Source organism: Epinephelus lanceolatus, chromosome 2, assembly GCF_041903045.1.
Source record: "Epinephelus lanceolatus isolate andai-2023 chromosome 2, ASM4190304v1, whole genome shotgun sequence".
NCBI lineage: Eukaryota > Metazoa > Chordata > Actinopteri > Perciformes > Serranidae > Epinephelus > Epinephelus lanceolatus.
The window spans coordinates 34,180,187-34,204,846 of NC_135735.1; the positions used below are offsets into that span (position 1 = coordinate 34,180,187).

At 40.3% G+C, this 24,660-nt stretch overlaps 2 protein-coding genes across 2 annotated transcripts; both read right to left on the bottom strand.

Annotated features, from left to right (window-relative positions):
* Positions 1-1,945: 1,945 nt before the first annotated feature.
* On the bottom strand, positions 1,946-6,609 carry bcl2l10 (BCL2 like 10). Its single transcript, XM_033647543.2, has 3 exons — positions 6,450-6,609; positions 4,430-4,894; positions 1,946-2,956 (listed from the first exon to the last, which is right to left on the bottom strand). The coding sequence occupies exons 1-3, from the start codon at positions 6,480-6,482 to the stop codon at positions 2,834-2,836; spliced, it is 621 nt and encodes a 206-aa protein (XP_033503434.1). The 5' UTR covers positions 6,483-6,609; the 3' UTR covers positions 1,946-2,833.
* Positions 6,610-9,577: 2,968 nt separating this feature from the next.
* Positions 9,578-24,184, bottom strand: gnb5b (guanine nucleotide binding protein (G protein), beta 5b). Its single transcript, XM_033642701.2, has 13 exons — positions 24,062-24,184; positions 23,148-23,298; positions 19,431-19,542; positions 18,277-18,413; positions 18,066-18,107; positions 16,014-16,090; positions 15,515-15,647; positions 12,287-12,430; positions 12,024-12,115; positions 11,463-11,511; positions 10,992-11,088; positions 10,576-10,742; positions 9,578-10,131 (listed from the first exon to the last, which is right to left on the bottom strand). The coding sequence occupies exons 2-13, from the start codon at positions 23,271-23,273 to the stop codon at positions 10,120-10,122; spliced, it is 1,188 nt and encodes a 395-aa protein (XP_033498592.1). The 5' UTR covers positions 23,274-23,298; positions 24,062-24,184; the 3' UTR covers positions 9,578-10,119.
* Between the last annotated feature and the right edge of the window lie 476 nt (positions 24,185-24,660).

The window sequence follows — 24,660 nt, forward strand, 5'->3', positions numbered from 1 at the left end:
AGTGCGTGTATATACTGGGGGAAATGATCAGTTTCAGTGCTCATAATGAATGGAAAGACCAACACATGGGCTCATTGTGTGCTGTGTGTGCGTGTGTGAGACATCAGAGAGATGCAGGCACAATGACCTCATTGCAGTGTCAAGTTTATGACTTAATCTCTTCTGTTAAACAAATCTTATCTTTTTTTAAGGCTTCCAAAGAGCTTCTTTAAGACAAAGTCTATAAGTCTTGTGATTATTATCTGCTAAAAACAGCTATATATAAAATACACTCTTAATGTCATTATGTATTCTTGTACACTATGTATCCCTGGTGTGTTTATAAATATCCTACAGTTGTTGCTAAAGCCACAGCAGGGGTACATTTTGGACAATCCTTTTTATTGATATTTACAGTGAATATTTTGTTGCTCTATCCACATTTAGGTCAGGGGTGTCAAACATACAGCCAGTGGGCCAGAACCGGCTCGCCAAAGGGTCCAGTCCTGTCCACTAGATGACTAGGCTGAGAGGTGCAAGGTTTTAGGAGCAAGTTAAACAGTGAGTAGCTGCTTCAGAGGCCTCTCCACCCTGATCAGAATATACCTCTATGGAAAAACAACACTTAATACTTAAAGATATTAAACATTGTGCAAAATATTGTCAATCTGCAGCTTCAGTACTAAACAATCTTTATCAAAATTCTATCTTAAAACGATATTGGTGGAACCCTGTCGCTAAAAAAATTGTGACTGAGACATACTGAAATTGTACTTGTTTTCCTTAAGACATCTCATCTGTACTATGAAAAGATGAATGTCAACAAGATGGACCGGTGCTTGTGTACAGGAATACAAAGGGGAAAAGTCAGAGCTGTTATTATTTATAGGTTATGTTGCGATGGTTTTTTTTTTGGTCTGACCCACTTGAGATCAAGTCGGGCTGTGTGTGGCTCATGAACTAAAATTAGTTTGACACCCTTGATTTGGATGAGTGAAAGCTGATTCTTGAACAAGCCAGTTTTAGAGGTAACTAGAGGTTATCTTATATTCCATAACATTATCTGGCTGTGCAACAGTAGTGACAGAAGTTTTGGAGAATTTAACTTAGTTAAAACAATACCTGTGTTTTTATATTTTAAGTTGAGTACAAGTCTAGAAGTACTGGAAGCTAAATGTACATAAATATGAAAGTACTGGTACATTAGGTGATTCTTACAGACATAAACATTCTTAATGGGACCTTTTCCTATTTTCTGTTGCATTGTTTGTTGACAGGAAGTAAGCAGGGACTAAAGCTGTTGTCCTAGCACAGAATAGCAATAACAATCTTTATTGTAGTTTTATTACTACGGATGTATTACTGTGCAAGCAGCACTTAAACATTATGGCTTGTCTAAGTAAAGCTAATTTAAAATACACTTCTGAAAAGTTAAATCTGTGACAGTGCATCATATATTTAGTATGAAAAGTCTTGATCTTCAAAGTAGCTGTAACTAAATGTTGTTGGGTTGAAACAGCAATATTTTGAAGCTTCTTTAAGTGCAGGGTACATATGTATATCGGCAATCCAGTGTAGTACAATTAATTCAAAACTGTGTTAAAGTACAACATTTGAATAAATTAACAGTCCGCAAAATTAAAAGTACCCTGATGAGCAAACTGATAACGTATGATGAGGCAAATTTCAGCCATCGGATGTTTCGTGCATGCAGTCCCTGTTGCGTAACTTGAGCACTGTGATGGTGAGAGTAGCACAGAGGCAGACAGCAGAACATATTTTATTTATGACAATATGTCTGCATATGAAAGGAGGGAGGATCATTTACTATCCATATTCCCCTTATCACTCCTCACAGGCTGCCTACACAGTCAGGGGGAAAAGCTGTAAAAGGTGACATCACCATGCTGGTTCATACTGAAAGTTAAAACCGACTTCACCGCACTCAATCACAAGAATCACAAACTCCATGATCGCTTCATTTTTATTATAAAAAACAGTGAAATAAATAGACAAACACAATGTAAAAATATAATGTTTAAGAGATCTGTTGGGGGGAGAAATGACATAGCAACGGTTTGTTCAAATAGCAATATGTTTGAAATCAGATTGGTCCCTGGTTTGGTAGATTGATATAAGAAACATTTCACAACATATCATAGCACCGTTGTGTTGTCATGAGCGCCGCATCCAGCTCTGCTGACCCATGTAAATCACAGACATTTCACATGAATGCAGGACAGACTTGAAAACAAGAAAACAACTGAATTAGCCGTGGATCAGTTAGAAAAAAAGGGCCACTGTTTACAGTTTCATTTCTTATAAATATAATATATTAATTTATACATTGTACACTAGAATGGCTCTATACCACATACACAACTCAGGTAAACACATGAATAAAAAGGCAGCTGACAATTTTCAAATCAAAACCAAAAGCGGTGGGGAAATTGAAATGAAGTCTTTTAGCTGCACCTCTGAAAATACAAAACTTTGAGCAAGACCATTCTGTGCAGAAACCTGTGCTTTAGTAATTAAACTGTCTAAGATATGCAGGCTGATGTCACTTACTCCAAAATCTACGAAGGCATTGAGATCATTTTTACAATCTTAAGGAGTAGGTGACAAAATGTCAGTATTACTGTGTGTGTGTGTGTGTGTGTGTGTGTGTGTGTGTGTGTGTGTGAGGGGGGTCTGAGTATGTGCAAACATTCAGTTGATGACTTGAGATTACAACCCTGAATTCACTACAGATTAGATTTGCAGCATCGATGTTAGAATTCAAATGTCTACTTAATTGTGCCAAACGAAATGAGAACATGAATGAGGATGTGTTAAGGATGTAGATGGCTAGCTAGCGCACCAGGAGAAAGGTGAGTCCAGCGAGGCCAACGCCAGCAGCAGCAAACAGCGCTGTCTTCATGGATGAATCCTGATTCACCTCTCTGGCACTGCGGGAGAACTTACAGAATCCCTCCTATGGGAGACATAAACAAACAGGAAATGGTTAGAAAATGTTTGTTTACTAGCAAGAGAGAATATTTATCTGCTACTTTCAGTTTTTCTGCATATACTGTAGGTTTTACACAACAAAAAGAGAAAGTATTAGCTGCCAAAATGCCTTCCAACTAACAGTGGCTCAGCTGACACCTGCTGGCAATTATATGATATATTTTGGAAAATCTGTCACAGTTGCTGACAGCCTTGTGTTTCTCCACAAACACAGGAAAATATTTCCACAGAGTGCCGCTGATATCAGCAACTTTTCAAATATCCAGACAGCACAGCAGTTCTTCAAGTAAGAAAAATAATGTCAAAGTGTCAACCCGAAGTTATATAAAAATGTGCCAGTTTCTATAGAGACGATACAGAATATATTCAGTTTGGTTATGTTGGTTATGAACTCATTCTAGCTTCTTCTGCTCCATTAGCAAGAAAATAAAAACTGGGTAAGCCAGATGCTGTTCAGCCCCTTCAGCAGATGTATGTTTCTTCATCATGTTTTCAAACCGACGCCACACATTCGACCAGTGTGTGCACCTGCTCGCAGCACCAGGTGTTTTGCTTCTTTGCAGCTGCTTGTTTTTACAGTCATAGCAGGCTTACTTTCAATACGGCTGAAGCCAAATTCAACACACAGAAGCTTTGACTGTTACTACAAAGTCCATCTGGCTGAGCTGGTTATGTGTCTGTTGAAACCAGCTGCCAGCTGAATAAAGGAGGGAGGGAGGGGTGTGTGTGTGTGTGTGTGTGTGTGTGTGTGTGTGTGTGTTTACGTGGGTGTTTGGGCGAGGGCTAGGGCAAGCCCATTCATAAAAGGAGACCTTCAACTGTAGTTGTGTTCAGTTTGGTGAGGCTTCTGGGAACTTAGACTACCCAGAGTCTATCATAACTATCCCTTGATGTTTTCTCCACTTAAATATGAAGCCGGCTTGAAATGATCTTTGTACTTTTGATTTCCAGTGGCTAAACAAGAATACAGGCCGAAACTGCCTGACAACACAGCTTTTGTTTAACCATTACAAAATTGATGATCTGAAGCCCAACACTGATCATGGCACTGAATTTACACTGCTGAGGGTTGCCTTGTTGTAGACAATCTGGCCTATTGCTACTCTACAATTCACATAATCACAGCAGCCACATGAGATGTCTGAACGCTCGTCTCATCGTTTACACATAGATCTGAATATAAAGCAGAGCAGGAAGCAAACATGATCCTATCAAACTAGGTGGTTTCCAGCACCAAAAGTTTAAAAGCAGCACTTTCGCTCTTAGGTCTTATGGGATTTTTTTGATTTTTTTTTTTTTAACAGTTCCGTTTTAAGCTGGCTCACTGCCCTAGATACAACCAAAATACCTCTCTAATCTACAATGTTTGTGTTGACTCAGCTCTGCAGTATTGCCTGTAAGAGTCAATCAGTGTAGGAGCACACATGTTATGACCTACCCATCCTTCATTCTCCAGCATCCAGTCTTTCTTCTCCTCTCCCAGGTAATCAGCTATGGTCTCTGCCAGTCCCCTGCAGTTTCCAGGCTCCTGTCCCAGTTCCTGCCCCTGCCTAGGGTCCAGCCCAGGCTTCACGCCCTTCTGCTCCAGCAGCTGTCTGGCCAGCACCCCGCTAAAGGTGAAAAGGGAAACAACCCTCCCCCAGTTCAAGTGTCCATCTCCCACCAGCTCCTCCATCACCTTCCTGAGGCTGGAGCAGGGGTCCGGCCCGCACTGCCTCAGGAAGGTCTGGGCGAGGGAGTGGAAGCGAGCCTGGTGCTGCGTCTCCATGTCCTGCGCCAGGCGCCTCATGGCAGCGGCTGACTCGCTGGGAGGTGGAGGTGCTGGCTGTGGGCTTGTGCAGCACAGGGACAGGTAGTCCTCTGCCAGAGCCAGGGTCTCTTTCCACAGCCCGCACGACATTTTCTAAAAGGGGAAAAAAGACAGTTCACTTAATTTAATAATGTAAGGGTGCCTGCTGACATGTGAGGATCAAGTCATTGTACTGGTTTGTTGATGTGACTGGAACAAAGAGTAACCAGTTCAGGGGTGTGACTTACAATTAATTACATTATGAATTTATCTGCCAATTGCACACTCAATTAGTCACTCTTAATCACCAGATACTGATATTATCACAATATTCAAGCCATTTAAATGTTTTGCAGAGTATTGTGATAACAGATATTGCTATATATTGCCATTTATTGCATTTTTCACCCACAAATTATGTCCCTAAAGGAGAACATTATCAACATCTGTTTTTATCTAAAGTTTTCAGTCTACTCTTCTCACTTCAGTCATTTATAATTGCAGCAAAATTAGTTGATAAGGCTGGAAAAGCAAGTGATTTTCATTATTCTAGTATGCTTCCAAAAGTTTAATTTGTATTTTCAATAGTAACACTTTATATAATACAAAAATCTATACTTGGCACTCATGTATTGATACAATATTGCCACACAAAATATCTCCTCCACTTTTTAGTAGGTCTATACACCTCATGACAACTGTGAAAATGCTCATCATGATTTTTTAGGGCCCAAGATGTCATCTTCAAACTCCTTTTGTTTGTCAAACAACCCTTTAAAGCGTAAAAATATTACATTTAAATTATGTTTATTTTCACACAAAGAGGTTTTACTCAACCGTTTGATTTTATGCCAATTGAGCAATCAGTATATCAGCAGTTACAGCTTCACACCAATTAGCTGTTACCACCAATTAACTTAGCATATCATGCCATTAAAGACATTACACACAAGCTCTGCACAGTTAATAGTTAGCATTAGCTTCCATTTAGAAATAACCAGTGGCTTTATTCTCATATTACCACTGGTAGTGTTTTATGCTTTGTAAAACAAAAAGGTGGAAATAATTATAATGTATCGTGAGCTTCTGAGCCCAATTTCCTGCTATAACTTAAAATTTCAGCCAGCTTTCAAAATCATCTTGACGTGTTAACGTTATGTTAGCTAACGTCAGTGTTGAAGAAAGCTAATGGCTGCGCTAGCACCAGCGTTAACTACGGAAAAGACTCGGCTGGTGTGAACGTTAGCTGTCGGTTAATGCGAGCCGGATGATGCTGGAGACTAAATACAGCTGCATTAACTTAATTGCCTTTCAACCCGGTGTAAATAACACTGTAATGTGAGCGTCGCATAGCGTCAATTAAGCGTGTGTTACAGGGTTTAGCCGGTGAACTTGCCGTTGGTTAACGTTAGCCGGCCCCTGCTACCTCTCCTCCGCTAACTAACGTTCCCCGTTGATCTGTCACCAGAGCAATGGAGGACACAAAGGACCACATTCACACAGGCTACGATGAGCTAGCTCAACTATGAGAGCCACATCAGCGCCTTCAGCGCCGTTTTGTGACATTATACAAACACCTCTGCGTGGTACGAGTTTCACACTTCCAACAGTCCACACGTATAAGCAGGTAAAACAGTGTTTTCCGTGTGTAAAAGAGACAAAAGCTTACCCTCCCAGCGATATCAGACTGCTCTCTGCACATACGGACGGCGGAAGGAGAACCTCTCTACACTCACAGCTTCCCTTCAGCTGGCTGGTGCTGCTGCACTGTGGTCGTCTATGTGACTCCGCCTCCGGCGGGTTACTGATACATATCTGCTCCACGCAAAAAACCCCGCAAAAGTCCCATCAACACACTCTGATGGACCCCTCACCTCTCCCACACACCTCGCCCACTGAAAAGTGAAAAACAAATTAAGGCGTTATCTTTGACATCATCATCAGGTATGACGGAAAAGCCAAAGGGGCTGGAATTAATATTTATAGTGAAGCCTAACTAAGTTCTTGAAAGGAACTGTCTTGTGAGGATTAAATACATTCAGTGGTTAATAAGGGTCTCATATATAGTTGAGATGAAAGCTTTACCTGTATCTATTTACCTGTATCTGTCAGGTGTCAGTACAACTCTAAAATCATAGTCTTTTAATGTAAATAAAAGCAACTGCAAGGCCTCATAGGGAATAATCAAAGAAACATTAATCGACTGATCAATAAACAGAAAAGTAATATGGAAAGTATAGGTCTACTTGACAACTGAGTCACTGTTGAGGTAATTTTTTAAGAAAAAGCTCCCCAAAATTCTGGAGCATCTTGAAAATGTCAGTTTTCTATCTCTGACATTTTATAGGCCAAGCAATTAATTGAATACTCAAGAACATGATCTGTAATTTTAGTTTCCCTTCTGATTTATTAGCATTATTGTATCATTATTATTATGTGCCTCTATTATTATTTACTCTACTTTTCTTTTCTTTTCTTCTCTTTAAACCCAACCATGAAGTGCAAGTAGATTATGTGAGCTGAATGTGGATGTGGGGAGTGGGCAGATGGGGGGCATTTGTTGTTTAAGATGACAGTGTACATTTTAATATGTGGTCCTGAATTTTGAAAACAAAACATTAGTTAAGCAAAATAAACAATAATGAAAATAGTTATTATCATGAGGCCCTGCGGCAAAGGATACATGTTACAAGCACTGTGAGCTAGAGATGGAGCAACCTTTATCATTATCCTTGAACTGTGACTACATGGCACAGTTTTTGAATGACACTGGTTGATTTCTTTACAGAAATATGATTTCGTAACACAAAGTCATGAGTCACAGGAGACAAAGCAGCCTGAGATGATGTAAAAGAAAGATATTAGGTGATCATAGGCGAAGGCCCAGGGGCCCAAAGTGTCAGAGGGCCCTAGCCTTCGTCTGCAAAATGTCGCTCGTATTACTGTAACATATACCAACCAGGAAAACCCACAAACAGATGCATAATGACTACAACAGGATGCAAAACAACAACATATAAATAGACAGTCTGTGTTTCATGCTCCTGTGCAGCAGAGGTGGGGCCTTTTGCATATCTGTGCCCAGGGGTCCATTGTTTCATTATGCACCCATGGTTGATTTTCATTACAGCAAAAGTTAGTGAAATGCTCTCACACATAACATGTTTATTTAAATTCATAGATGATGTCATCTTCATTTGACCTATCTAAGCTAATTAAAGGTGTCAGCTGGTGCAGGCAGGTTTCACCTCTGCTTTGAAAAGGCTCAGGGGAGCTTGTATTTTTACAATTTGGTTTCATTCATCACTGAACAGTCTCACTTCTCTCACACTCTGTGTCATATCGCAATTTGTAAACTACACACACGCACAGACAGACCGGTTCAGTGATCAGTATGAGGAAGTGAGAAAAGCGGCAGTCAAAGCAAATGCTTCAGGTAGTTTGGTGCATCTGGTGATATTTTTGGGTACTTCCTCTGCGTGGTAATACCCCTCTGTCCTCTCATCCCTCAGTGCATTTTCTCTTCCTGTCTTTCACCGTCCTCTCTCTTTACTTTGGTGTTTCCCACTGGGTGTTTCCCACAGTGGCATCCAAAAAACATTTAATCCAAGTTGTCATTAAAATATAAAGAAAAACAGAAAGACAACACAAGATGACAAAGAGAACTGCACTCTACAAATCCCCAGATGGTGTATGATTCATGAGATGAGCTGCCGGGAAACATAATTTCGATTGTCTAATACTGAAATTTCAGTGGGTTTCAAGGCAGCTCAGGTGGTTTTTATTTCACAGTGAAAGGAGCAAAGATGCTGCAGCTCTTTTGTTACTCATAACATGTTTGCAATTACTGGCAGGTCAGTTTTGGTTTTAATGGCTTTCACTACCTTTGTGTAATGATATAAAAATAGTTCATATATATTCTCAGCACTCAAGGGATGTTGTGTGATATGTAAAGTGATGATGTGGATGAGGCAGGATGACCTTTGGCCATTGTTTTAAAAAGTAAAGATGTGTAAGATGGAGATACCGTCTGATCAATAATGCTTTGAGGACACATGTCAACAAAACAGTCATGAAAACACACACATACAGTACAGTCTCCAGCGTAGGGGTGTAAAATGACATCAAGTGCTGTTATATCGGGGTAACTGTGGGCCTGCCACAACTTTTACACCTGCTATTTTTTTAAATAATAAGTGACATGAATAAAAGTTCATGCTGACTTGATGTTCACTGTGATAAGTCACATAAATCAATTGGATTTTGAAAGTCTGCTAATACATTTGCATATCATTCAGAGTTGTTATTCTTGACTTCACATACAAAGGACAGCCAGACGTTCCTGTTGCAATCATGATGCAGTGCAACGCCCCCTGGTAGCACATAGTGAAAACATAGAGGCATTATCCAGAAGTGTAGTTTCCCGGGAGCCCAGTTTAGTTTAGTGATTTCAGGATAACTGTTTTTCTTGGGATATCTTATCAAGAAAGTTGTCTTTAAACACACACACAGAACGGTCTGTGAAAAATACTAACAGAAGACCATGATGACAGAATCATCAGGTCGCAGGATATTTACATTTCTCCCCTCCACAGAATGCAAATTTGAGCCACTGGGGTTGAATCTAGGTCAGCTGCAATGCCAGGAGGCAGCAGTTGGATACAGCTTGTGTGGCACAATAAGTTAAATCAACACATTTTGTTTAAGCAGAGACATGTCGGGTCACATGTATCTGTTTTGGCTCCACCTGAATATGAGGCTGTCAGAAGAGAAAACAAAAGTACGACAAACAAAAGATACTTAAACTCTTCTTTTATTTTTCTCACAAGAAATAAATCTAAGCTAAGGTATTGAAATAAGAAAAATCTGTGGCTACATTAAAACAGTCTTCCTTTGGACGATCATGACAATATCTATGGCATAGATAGCGCCACAGTGACAACATTACAGTATGTAGACCTACAGAATGATTCTGGACGGGTTTGGTTCTCAGGAAAGGTAACAGTGAACCCATGTACATCATTTACAAGACTATCATTGACAGAGAAAACACATGTGGCTCTTTACACTCACAATTATTTCCCACTAAATTAGCAATAATCTCATGATTATACAGTCAGTCATCACGCTAACAATAACAAAGATTAGGAATTCAAACTTGACTGTCTCTTCAGTGAATACCCACTCTACAGTTATGACACAATGATACAGTCTCATTCAGCAGAGACATTGTAGGTTTCTGAGCCTCACATGAAGGTTTGTATGCACACACTCCTGCAGTAGTGTTGGTTTCATAATGCTGGTGCTGTCATCACTGGACCACAACTGTGACATCAGCTCTAGGACCAAATCTGCACGAGAGAAGGGTGAAAAATAATTTTAATCACAAGTTCAACATACAACACCCCTTTTTGTCTTAAAAAGCAAATGTAAGAAAATAAATGTATTATCTTAAAATTAGGATGTGGTTAGCCACATTTTGGTGACCAGATCTTGACTGACACTTGACTCTCAAATCTGACTCCTCATCCAGTCACAGGTAAGAAGCCCAACCTAACTCATTAACAGTTATCAGATCAATGTAGTCCAATCATATATACTGGGTTTAACTGATAAGTGATAATCCTAACCCTATTCACAGAAAAGATCAGATCATAATTCATGTTAATATTTTTTTAAAAAAAACCTTAAGTCTTCAAATAAATTAATTAAACACAGCTGTTGTGATTTCATGTGTGAAAAAAAATAATAATAGAGATGGCAAAGTCATGTTGTGCAGGGAAATTCCTTCTCACCCGTAAGGTGTTGTCCCAAGAAGCTGAGCAGAGTGCTGTGCCATCAGGTGAAACCCTGACTCTGCTGATGCGGTTCTCATGGCCAAACAGAACCGAGATGCGAGTTCCCTTCAAGACGTCCCACACGTTGATGGTGTAATCATTATAACCAGTGAAAAGCAGGCGACCTGTGGGCGTGAAGGGAAGATGGAGAGAGAGCACAGGAGGAAGTGGGTAATTTGGAATAAGAGGAAGTAGAGACAGACAAAGGATTAGGTGAAATTATGAGACAGAGAACATATTTTCCCTTCAATCATTAAAAATAGCTTTATTCATATGACATTACTTTTAGGAACTGCTAACTTTCCAAGTAGATGCTGATGAGTACTGCATATTCAACAAAATATCAGTGGTTGAGTGCTTTACAAACTCCTTACCACTTAGAGAGAAGTCCAGAGTGGAAGCACCAAATATAATGCTGTCCTTCTGGTAGACAGCTACCTCACGGTCAGCTCGCAGATCATAGAAACGGCACTGAGGGACACCAATAAACATGCAACAGCACAGACACAAATAGGACACACAATGATAATTTGACATCAGTAGTCTCAGACCACAGTAGGAAATATTACAGTATATCATGGCAGTTTCTAGCTTGTTGGCACACATCATTGATATTATGTATTTGTTTGTGTTGTTTCTATAGCCTACCAGTGCCACAGTGCCCCCGTGTCACTGAGGTCAGTGAGTTCACCACATCATCAAAGTGATTCAGAGTGAGTCCAATAAATCAATTGACTCTCTACACGCGCACTGAGGATGTCAATTTAACTATCTTGCACAGGACACATATTGACATGACCAGCAGACACCCAACAACAAACTGATAAGCAGGTCATATGACTCACTGTGGCATCGTCTGAGGCAGAAGCAAATGCATCTCCACTGGGGTAGTACCTAAACACACAAGGGTAGAATGAGAGGTGCTGAACAAATGAAAATTCTATACATGAAAGAAACTTGAGTGAGTGATTCTGCTGCTTGAGCTGCATTGCAAAGCTGATACTTGATGTTACTGTAATACAGAAGATGAGCTAATTTCCTCAGTGTAAAAAATGAAACCAAAACGTCGCCAAGGCTGAATTATGTTCTCTTTATTTTTACATATTTTGGATAACATAACTCATTAGTTGGTCCCAAACTGCACAATCATTTCCTACAAATGTAGATTTAAAAGTTATTTTAGACCAGATTCAGATTCATTTTATTATTTAAAATGATAATGTGTGTGGACACGTGTAGGTTTAATGCCTTTGTTCATTGTGCATTTTGATGAAGGTGGAATTATATCATTTAGGTCTCCATCTGTAACAGCAGTAGCATGAGTATGAGGATGTCATCTAATCTCCCACTTTACTGAAAAGAGAGGCACTGTGAGACTTTTGTTTTCATCCAACAGCTGGACTCACTTTACACAGTTGATGTCGGACTCGTGGCTCTCAAAAGACTGAATGTTCTGTCCAGAGCGCATGTCCCACACGTTGGCCTTCCTATCACAGCCCTGATAACACACACACACAAATGCACACACACACACATTAGAGAAGGGAAACGTTACTTTGCTGTAAAAATCCAGTTTCTTCAAAATGCCCCTGTTTCATGAAAACTCTAAACCCAAAGAGGAACACGAGTTTCAGGGTTTACACTACGTCTTTCTCTCTGCCTCTCTCACCCCAGACACAAAAGTGTTTCCAGTCTCAGACGGGGCGAGGTCCAGGGACAGGACATCAGCTGTGTGACCATGGAAACTCTGCAGAAGCTGCCCGCTCTCCACATCCCACAAGGCACATGTGCCGTCTCCGCTGGAGGTCAGGATCTAACAGACGGATACACAAGAGCACCCACATACATGCACACATGAGCATGGGCACAGACATATGTTCAAAAACCACAAAACAATCAACAGTATAAAAAAAACCATGAAACTAGCCACGTATGTTTGGTATGTTTTATAGCATTTCTGTAGACTTCATCTCATCACAGACTTTGTTCTCTCTTAAAAAACACTGTAGTGTGATTTACTGAAGGAACTGTGGATAAATGCCTACGGCTTAAAAACCATACAATACAACAATACACTGTATGAAGCAAAGGAGAAGTGCCTTAACAGAGAAATTTCGATGGGTTAAGATGAACCAACTCTGTAGTCTCTTGGAAAGTCCACGATGATTAGGCTAAACTAGGCTGAGTCAGCTTTAATATGGCACTGCTGCTGGTCATAGAAAGAAAAAATATGGACAGGAAGGTGATATTAAAAACTGGATTCAAATTATTACAGAGGAATTGTTAACAAATGTACTGTCGGTACTTATATGTTGGTTACCTTACACATGACTTCAGCCACAGGCTTTACTTTCATTTCTCAATTTACGTCAAACCGAGAAGCGAAACAGAAAAAAAACAAACGGAAATGACTGAACTTGTGGAATAATATTTGGAGGGAAAGTCTGAGGTTAGTGCCATTCATGTGATCACACTGACCTGACTTGTGTCTTAAAGAAGACAGAACATCCACTTTCTAAAGTCTGTGTTAATAATGTGGACAAGATGGATGGAGAAAAGCTGCAGAGCTCTGTTCTGTCATTTCAGTCATACTGAAACACTGCTGTACTCAACAGTACACTACATATGCATTCACAGCACACACACACACACACACACACACACACACACACACACACACACACAATACATGACAAAACCCAAAGGTCAGCACCTCCTCACTGACAGAAAACTCTCACTGTGCATCATGTACCCACACACAAACAAGCACACAAAATGCCAAAATGTCAGCGATTCCTCTGACGAAAAACAGATTATGGGCACTTAGAGACACATGCAGACATCAGAGATCCCTGCTGGCTGGTGGATTAGAGAGCTCCTGCTGGATGACCTCAGGCACAAAAACACACCACATCCTGCCTGCACTGAAGGCTAGCTCCTGTTTCAACATGAATGCAATTATCAGTAAGCCACAATTACTGACACACACACACACACACACACACACAAACACACTCACACAGATGGGAACCTCACTGATCTCACAGAGAGCCTTTGCATCAGTCTGATTCTGCTCAACACCACCTGCATGTTACCATATATTAAATACTTGCAGGGGGTTAATTAAATTACCCAGTGATCCCACATGTAAATGCCTTAATTGAGGAAGCCTTGTGACTCAGTCAGTGCAAGAGCAGATCTTAATATATCAAAACTCACCAGCCAAGAGCTGGTGCGCTCCTTAAATGTTACTTTCAGTTGGACACACACACAGATATACGACATGTCAACCTAACTTTCCTGTTAGCAGTCTTTTAAGGCTGCTGGGACCAGTCTTTCAAAAACATGAATGGCCAACACACTTTCTGAACCCTCAATGTAGTCCATGGCTTTGTGCTCCAAGCTCTATTTTAATGGCACAGTATAAAGGCTGTGAACGTTACAGTGTGCTCATGTGTCTTTGTGTGTGTGTGAGATGCAGTATGAGAGAGAAAGTCGATGCGTGTCTATGTGTTAAATGTTCAGCTCTCAGGTCAGTGTGCTCCACTCTTTCCTAGATAAAGGCCACTCAGTGTCTATTAATACACCCAGGATAGAGGACCATCACACCCCCTCCACCCCAACCCACCCCCAGACTCTTTTCTGCCCCCTCCTAAGCCCTGCCATCCATCTCCCTGTCCCCTGTCATTGTGCTCCTCTGCCTCGCTGAGAGCCAGAGCGGAGTAAATTATTAAAGCCATATATCTCAGGCAGTTTCCCTCATGTTCTCCTTTTGAGTCTGTCCCATACCTTCCCTCTGTCCTGTTGGATGATGCTGACTCTTCAACCTTAGATATAGATATATAGAGATATAACAAATTAACAATCCTAAAAAATAGTATTTGAAATACAAATATAAAACATTATATCAATTTTAGATTATTTAATGGCATTTAATTTTCATTGGATGATAAACTGCACAGAATCAAGAAAAAAATAATGAGGAGACGATTCCTTGATCTAGGGTTATGGTTCTCACTTCAGGTGTGCAAGATCTTGGGTTCAAATCCCAGATGAGCGTTTTCCTATCAAAATGCTATGTCGGTCTTGCTAGTTAACGTTAACAGGACAGTGAATCGGGGTTTATACTCCTGCATTGACTTGACACTGTACCTATGGTGTAGCCTGAAATGAAGCGACGCAAACTTTCATTTCATTTTTGGAAATTGAAAACCATTTACTTCAGTGGAAACAAAACATTTACTTCATTTATTTAATTAATTCCTCACAAAATAGCATTTTATTTCCTCTGTGTGACCTATCCTGGTTTCATATAAGCAAATGAAACTTCGCTAGCCCCTGGTTAATTTATTCAAAATGTCCTAGGCTTAATAAAGTTAGAATGCTATCTTATTGAATTTAGCAAAAGACAGAACCTCATGAGCTGACTTTTGTTTAATTTTGTTACTGTTACACTGTCACATGTTTTATGTGTTTTAGGTGTGTTAGTTAAACCAATCTAACTTTACAGCACTTGACAGAAACTCAACACAATGGTATAGAAACCCCACAGCAACCCAGCGTTTTGGATTCTTCGTTCACCGTGGAGGCATGCGAGAAAAACAAAGTCTTCTTCACAAATTCAACATAACACGGGGTGAATAATTGATATACAAGTGGTCATTTTGTGGGTGAAGTATTTCTTTAACATGATGTTGGTGGTTTCACGGCTGAAGCCTGTTGATTGTGGAAAATGCATGTCATCGTACAACGTGGCAAATATAAAGAATGTTTTCAGAATCCGTGTTTTTTTCAGTCCAAGATGAAAAATGTGTTTCAATGATAACAGATCATAAAAGTTCCATCTATAAAATGGTCTTTTTTCAAGTTACTCACAAGGCATTGAACTGGTGCTCACCTGCATGTCGGAGGAGGTGAAGGTGCATCCTGATACATAGTTGGTGTGCATAGCAACGGACTTCTTCTTTGCAGCCAAGTTCTCGTTTTTGTCCAGAGACAGGGGGAACACTGAGCACTTGTTATCCAATCCACTTTAGAGGGAGATTAAAACATTTTATCTTAAATGATGGGTCACTCACTATTTAACATAAAATAACAGATAATTATTACACGGGGTTTGGGGTATGGATGACACCTAACTGATCCAGGCTGACAAAGACATGAAGACTTAGTAAAGGGAATGAACATGTCTGCCATTATGTGTTAGATTCAGTACATTGAATTAAACATATTCCCAGTAGGATCTAATTTAGTGCCACTGAGCATTAGTAGCAGCAGTCACCAAACACACACATTTACAGACAACTGACCAAATATATCATCTCACTTTTTGATTACTGGAAAGAGTAGCAGTTCATTAAGTCTGGGAAATAAAAAGACAAATTCTGTGTACTCACCCACATGCCACAGCACAACCTGAGGGAGCATAAGCACACGCCATGACCCACGTACACGGCAGGGATACTCCATGTTCCTGTAACACACACACATACAAATACATGTAAAAGGGAGAAGACATGAAAACAGTGTTCATGGTAATTTGTTAAATAAGAATAAACCAACTAGTCTCTTACACACATGTGCACACATAGACAGCTGCAGTAAACCTGTACTAATAGGGATTATGTTTGGTGTGGTTCTGTCTGCTCCATCAAGAGGCATGATGGTCAGACCAGACTGCCATTTAAGTGCACTCACACCACACACACTCATTACAGGGGACAGATGGATAGATAATCTTTAAATGCATATTTCCGTGTGATCGTTGCGTCCTCTCTCTCAGAGGAGTATGACAGTGAAGGACGTACCCCCCCACACCCACCTACTCAACACCAGTACTAATGGTGAGGAGAGCAGGAGCACCTGAGCATCCGAAGGAAATAACAAACACTTAGCCTTTCATAATAATGTGGGGAAGTGGGTAAGGTTAAACTGAGCAGCCAAGCTACTGGCAATAAAAGTTCCACCTATTTTCTTTTTCCAAAGACAGTTTTTTCAACCTTTTGATCTATGATGATGGCATTAGGGGAAGACAGAATCTAAAATATAAGACTGTGTATATGCAAAATGTTAGAGACTCAGCCAATCTGTAGTTAGAAACATCCAACTAAGCTCAAACTCCTGTTGTCCACGCAGCCATGTACACAGCTCTGTAGAAGATGTGTATGCCTTTCTGTTTTTGTGTTTTTTTCTGGTGTGTCAAATTTAACATCACAGGTGCGCTGGAAAACAGCTTATTAAACAGTAGAAAGTGAATGGAGGCCAGTGAAAATGTTATGGACGTTTCTTCTTTTTTATATGTTATCCTACTTATTCAGTTCTTTCAAACTTGGTGCAAATTAATTTTGACAATGTTTGAGTGCTGCTTAGATGGCGTGCCAGAAAAGGGGCGAAAATTAGCGTGTCCACCCAGGTGTTGCATTTCCATCACTGCCAATTGGACCTGGAGCCAATAAATGCCTGTGATTACTGCAGGGTCATTTGTCCCAGAAGTGAATGTTGATTGTCACCTTTTCGATTTATGAAAAAGCCAGATGTTAGGGGGTGTTTGTGTTTTTTTGTGCTGTGTGAAAGGGGCTAAAATTACCACTTGTGTATCATTTAGTCACCCTGTGTTAGGTTGAATTCTTGAAGAAATCTTTGCTTCTGTCACATGCCTCCACAGTGAACGACGAATACAAAAAGGGGAAAATTCTTGATTAACTGCAGTAAAATGGAGAATGCATAACAGCAAAACTATATCACATCTGTTGAAAAAGTCTCACACAGCTTGTGCACTACAGTACACATCTCATTTATGAGTCATATGCTCAATAAGCTAGTACTTGAAACGCTACATTTTTACTAAAATGTTACTTTTTAAAGCATTTGTACATATGGCCAGCGTGCCTGGGCAAACGTATGTGTTTGAACTCTGCTCATGCATTCCCTTGAGCAGAGTTCAAACGCACACACTTGTCTCTCATTCTTGCGTGGGACTGTTTATGCAGAATTTTAAATAGTAATGTTTTAGCCAAAATGCATGTGTTTGAGAAGTACTGAGCATACAACGATGGTCAACACGGCCCCCTATAACTTCAATTCATCAAGACTTTTCTCCTTTTTTTGAAATCTTAATTCATCGTGGAGGCATGCAAGAAAAACAGTTTCCTTCACGAATTCAAGGTAACACGGGGGGAGTAATTGATATACAAATGATCGTTTTACAGGTGATGTATACCTTTAACAAAGGATGCCGATAGTATCATTAAATTATTAAATATGTTTGTACATTTCTAAATTGAGTATTGATGTCACAGTTAAAACTTTCGAATAAAAATTATGGTCATGAAAATACTTCCCCAGCGATGGCACAGGCAACCCCTGAATTTATGGTAATTTCTTACTCAAAAGAATTCAAACGTTCTATAACATACACACAAAAGCACCACACAGACGTCTCTACTCACCTTATTAAGAGTGAATGCATCCCAGACAATCACTTTGCCATCCTGGAGTACAAAAACAAAATCAGCATCACATAAAAAAACAAACAAGGGCCAAATATTTTAGGGTTACATAGCATAAAATGAACATTGTCTCTTATTAGATAATACTATACCACATTTAATATACATCTGTGTGTGTGTCAGTGTGTGTGTGTGCATGTGAACAGTGTACCTGTGAAGAGCTGACGAGACGACGTTTGTCTTTACACCAGTCCATACACAGCACTTTGTTCCCGTGACCCTTCAGCACACGTCTGGTCTTTATGGATAGAGCACCCACCGCCTCGATCTTCTCAGCCACCTGGTTCACTACATTACACAAACACACACACACACACACACACACGCACACATATTAGAGAAGAAAAATATTGTTAAACACACACAACCAATTCAGTTGGTTTTGTAAGGTTTACAAGAACTTTTGACTGTCGGCAGTGGTGAAAGAACTACTCGGATCATTTATTTATTTATTATTTATTTTATTATTTTAATGTAAAAACAAATAAAAATACTTCGTTCTAAATGTTACCTCAGTAACAACAGAATACGTAAAATGCAAATGCAGCAGAATGGTGCCTCTCTGTGTTATACAGTTTCACACATGCAAGATACATTTAATATTCCTCCCTAGTCAAATTGAAGCTGATTTTTAACTAACTGGGCAGGTTAAGCTAAATAGATAGATAAACTCAATGACAGAAATTCTCCTATGACAAGGCTCAACAATACATATTATTATCATTCAAAACACATTTAAAACAAATATTAAAAAAAGGACTGCTAAAACAGCAACTGATAAAAGCAGGTTAAAGTGTGGTGTCTGTTTTAGATTGTTCAGGGAGGTTACTGCAGAGGGAATGAAGGATTTCTTGTAGATGTTTTTCAGGGCCACTGGGACAAGTCATTATATTTAATGGGTTTTGTATGTAAAAATATTCTGCAAATAACAATTGTCACTGTAACTGCATGTCAGTTAAATACAGTGTAGAAAGTACAACATTTCACTCTGAAATGTACAGTGAATGTATGAAGTGGCAGAAAATGGAAATAGTTACTTGAGTAAATGTACTTAGTTACACATCCCATCACTGACTGGAGGCAGTGTGACTCACAGAGGAGATGCAGTCTCATCCTGAACAGGCACAAAAAGTGAGCTGACTGTGCTAAAGTCTGCTTCATGGAAACTTCCCCTCACACTCTCACACAGTTACAGTAGTTGTTATAAACAAAACGTTAGGCTACATGCTGAAGAGACGAGTTAACGAGCTGCCACTTGTGTTAAACAGTTGTTGTTTAGTTGTTTGTGTCCCTTATGTCACTTACACTCTATGTCGTTGAGCTTCTTCCGCTCCTCCTCCAGCTTCTTCTTCAGACTCTCGCTCTCGTTCTTCAGTGAGGCCAAGCTCTCCCCGCCCTGCAGCCCCTGGCAGGCCATCTTAACACCAAAACAACAACAACAACAAAGACAAACACTCAGGAGAGAGCGAAAGAGGAAGAGAAACGGGGAGATTTAGGGAGCGGGACGGTTGTTCAGCGGTTAGACGTTAGAGGTGGTCCTCGAGCGCGACAATGATGCTGCGCCGCGCGTGTCACACAGCTCGCGCCCTGCTTCAGCCCCCTCCTCCTCCATCCTCCTCATTCACATACATTTAAACAGGCACCACCGGCATTATGACGCTGACACTGGTGCAGCTTTTAGTCTTCTATGTTCTCATAGTTCAGTATTTTTTAAGAGTTTAAAGTTGTTGACATAACAACAAATATTCGTAACTATTTCTGACCCTGCAGCTATTTATAATATTGCCTATTAAAGTTACACACTGGTTTCTCCCTTAAAGGAACAGTGTGTAAGATTTAGGGGGATTTAGGATTTAGTGACATCTAGTGGTGAGGAGAGCCTGGTCTCACTCCGAAGTCATTGAAATGAAGTCACACTAAAGGTGCTGACACACCAAACTGACATCAAAGAACTAGCAGCGACGAAAGCCAACTGTTGCGTCGTCTACGCCGCCTCACGTCGCCCTGTGTTAGTTGAATTTGAACACACTACACAGACTACATCTGACGGCCAAGTAGCACGTACGTTCTGCGCCTGCATGAGAGAGAGCGGAGTGAGAGAGTGGTACATCCTGTCAGCCGAGGTGTTTCCTATCTGTGCAGCCGAGCACCGCAGCACCTCCGGACTATTACATCCAGACGGTCCTGGTGTTTCCTCCGCAGGCTCCACTTCACCCAGCTGCCCAATAAACCCGCTGCTTCTTCCCACTTTAACCTGAATAACAAACCAGGGCTCGGTGCTCCGGTTGGATCCAAACGAAGAGCCAGGGCTAGCTGGGAGGCTAGCAGAGGCCAACTGGCTGTGCTTCCCTCCGGTCATGCTGCGGCTAACGCTCCGCTAGCCGCTCCCAGCTAGCTCCAGTTTGTTATTCAGGTTAAAGAGGGAAGAAGCAGCAGATCTGTTGGGCAGCTGAGTGAAGTGGAGCCTGAGAGGAAGCACCGGTTAGCCTTGGTTTCACTACAGGCAGATTCACTTGCTACAGGGGTGAGGAAATAAAACCTGAATGGCCAGTCAGAGTGATCTCTCTCACCGACATGCTCCGCCGCCGATTCAACATGCTCAATCGGCCGAAAAGCCACCAACGCTGAAGTGCTGATGGTGTGGGACACACAGTAAAAACTAGGCCGACAGACACTCACCGACGGCCCGACTTTGGTCGACGGCCGACCGTCGGCTTGGTGTGTCAGGGCCATAAGGCAGTGACTTTGGGTGTCAGAAACCAACAAATTAAAGGGGTCCTTAAACGTCGGCATGATACGCAAGTAAAATGCGGTGGGACAAGGACAAAAGTTAAGGCAGCGAAAGTCTGGGGTGGGTGGGAGCGGTGGTGGATGGGTCCAACAAACACAGACTTTCACCTGAGAGAGTGGTGTTTGTGTCCCATAAGATAAGATCTAAAGCCAAGCCCTGTTCTTTTTCCTAAACCTAACCACGTGCTTCTGTTGCCTAAACCCAAACATGTGTGTTTGTTGTTGAATAAAAAAAAAGAGACTGTATGTAAACGCTGAATTTCCTGTGAAAACAGGAGTGTATTTTGAAAGACGATGCTTATAACAGGCAGAACTTGACACGTCGTCCCAGAATGTCAACAACCAACGCACCCAGGGTACCTTGGATGTCATATGTGGACGTGGAAATTCCATGACCGAATATCAATATGTGACAAAGTTGGAGTGAGAATGTGTTGGTGAGGTTTACAGATTACAACCAGCTGAAACTTCTCCTGGTTAGAATCTCTTCAATGTTTGCTGTTCAGGAGGTTTTTACCTGGAGCCGAATTCTCCACGGAGGTCTCTTCCTCTCCATTACAAACAGACTAGTTTATTAAAACCAGTAGAAACACTGAATAAAGCAATTTCATGTTACAAATTATTGTTTCCTTCCTTCAGGAGTTTTTTTACTGACAGCTGAATCACCCACAGAGGTCTCTTTCTCTCCGAAACAAACAGAACCAGTAGTTTAAACTTGTGAAAACACTGAATAAAGCAGTTAAATCTTAATAAAAATTCTGCATTTTTCCAATATTCTTGTTGTGAGGGGGCTGCTAACTACGGTTGCTGATGCAAAAACGTGACCCTATCTAGAGCCAGTGTTTTGTTTGTCCGTTCTGGGCTACTGTAGAAACATGGTGGTGCAACATGGTGATCTCCATGGACAAGGACCTGCTCCCTATGTAGATGTAAACAGCTTATTCTAAGGTAACAAAAACTCAATTGTTATTTTTAGGATATTATACACTAAAGAAAACATACTCATAATGTTACATCCCATTTCTGCCAATATATCCCCTAAATCCTGCACATTGGACCTTAAGTTCTGCTGCAGTTGAGAGCTCCACCACTGCTGAACCAGTCTTCAGCTTAATTAATTACTCACCAGGTTCTGGTGTAGCATTACACACTAAAGCTGGGATCCTGTGTTACCTTAACATTGTGTAAAACATTTTTAAAAAGCCAATGTGGTTAATATTTAATAATAATATTCATCATCAGTAATGGCTTTGTATCATTAACGAGTTGCCCTTTTACACAAGTGAATGTTTTTAAGGCAATATTGTGTCTGCAATTAAAACCATGAATGAATACACAAATACGTGTTGAACCAAGCATTTTGAAATTCCTTTTCACCTAACAAATTAAAGCATATTTAAATGTGATCAGCTCATTTTCTCAAGGGATCATTCATTAAGGCAATGTGAGAGAGTTGATTTAAGGTTTCAGATGTCTTCACATGATGAGTATTTTTAATAATAATCACTATTTTACTTTAATTTAATTGTACTTTACTTGCAGAAAGGTTTCAGTATCTCCCCTCAGAGACACTTAAATGCTCGAATCAAATTCTTTTAGTTACTAGTGTCGAGTGAGTTGCCACAGATCAGGAGGAAGCTCAGTGGCTTGCATCGCTCTCCACAAGGTCTTCACAACTTCCTTTGTGTGTGTGTGTGTGTGTGTGTGTGTGTTTGAGATACATTTACACAGTTGCATGTCAAAAGGTGCTGCTGAGCAGTGTACCCTCTCTTAAACAGATGTAGCACAAAGTGTTGGTGAGATCCTTGTCAAACTAAAAATACCCTTCATATGCAGAGGCTTGGCAGCTGCCTCACAGATTGCTGTCATCATCAGATGCTGTATGTTCATAGATAAACACAACAGGAGAGCCTGTAACTTCAGGGCCACAAGGTGACAGTATGAGAAAAATAAAGTGTTTCTGAACATTGAAGCATGTAAACATGTTATAATAGAACTCTAAACTACAAGTGTGAACCTTTAAGAAAGCACAATATGGGACCTTTAATGAGTTTGTAGTGATTCAGTCTCTCTCTTTTGCTTTAAGTAGATAATAAACTTGTAAGTTCCACACTACATTCATTTAAACTAAAAGTATATGAAAAACGTTTCAGATAGTGCAAACATTACCACAGTTTGCAATGAAATTATGAGGCAGCTGTGTGGTGATGACAAACTGAAAGCAAAACGTACCACTTCCACACAGAAGGAGCAGTAGTTGATGGCCTCTGTCTTGATGTAGATGTTCATGAGGGGACTGGCTTTCCCACAGCTGTCGCAGGGGCCAAAAGTGGCCGCCACAAACGTCTGGTCACACATGGCTGCAGATGCTCACCAACACGCCCTGTGGAGAACACAGACACAAACATAAAGAGTCATTCAATCAGCTCGACTACAGGTCGGAGATACTTTGGTTTATTTGATTTGTGTACTGGGCTGACTACTTGGCCTGTGTGTGTTTCTGTGTGTGTATGTGTGTGTGTGTGTGTGTGTGTGGGCCAGGAGATAAGTAGTTGGTAATCTACTGCAGACTGATCCTTCTCTGAGCGCCAGAGGAAAGGAGTGCAGCACGGCTATTCTGGGAACTAAACACATCCAGGACACACACTGGAGTGTAACACAGTGCAAATCAAATTACACTTTAATACGAGCTTTCACATCACAGATCCTCATTTCATCCCTGCTGTACATGCACTGTAAAAATCCAGAAATTCAAACCTTTACGAGAAATTGAAGTTCATTGTTGTTACATTATAACTGGTATTATACAGTGTACAAAATGTATATATGATACAATAAAATGTGATATTATGATGTTATATTAGCCATTTGGACGCCCAAAACTCAGTTCATCATAAGCGAACTTGTCACTACTGTTAAAAGTAATCATATTTTTTGTACAACATGTACAGAACATTCCTGAGCAGAAACTGGACAGATTACCCACTGCCAAACTGCATCCAGACTAATTTATAACAAGTTATAAAGTCTACAATCTCTAGTCACATCTCAACAACAGACTCCACAGGTTGAACCCACAGGCTAACACAAAAACACTAACATCAGTTTGTAAAAACATAGCAGCCGTACAAATGATGAAGTCTCACCTCACAAGAGAATGTTTTCCCCTCTGTACAGCAGGTACTTGTCCCTGGAGAACTAAGTTGAGTTTTTCCAGTGAAGAGGATTGTCAGAGAGGGAACAGTAAGCTTCTTAGTGAAGTGTTTAAGCTGCGACTCTGCTCTCTGCATTACCTGTGCGGCCTGGAGAAGTTACTTTCACAGTCTAATCCAGCGCACATTATAGAGTTAATATTTTTTAAAATCACTTTTTTAAATGCATGCAGTGTAGCCAAACCCAACCCTTTTCCCACTGAATTTTAGATATTCATATTTTAAATATTATTATATTATAATAATTTTTATTTATTTTATGTCATTATTCCTGATATATTAATTTTAAATATTATAGCCCTTACACTGTATTTATTTGGATAAATCTTTTGAAAGCCATATTTACTGTTATTACGTTTTAAAATATATATAATCTGTCATGTGTAAATTGTTAAGGATTGTTTATTTAAAATTCCACATTGCCAAGAATAAGTCTGACAAAGAAGTGCTATTCCCTTAATTATATTTTGTATAAACACAGTCAATATATATTGAATATATTGACTTAATCCCTTTGTTTTACTCATGTTGTA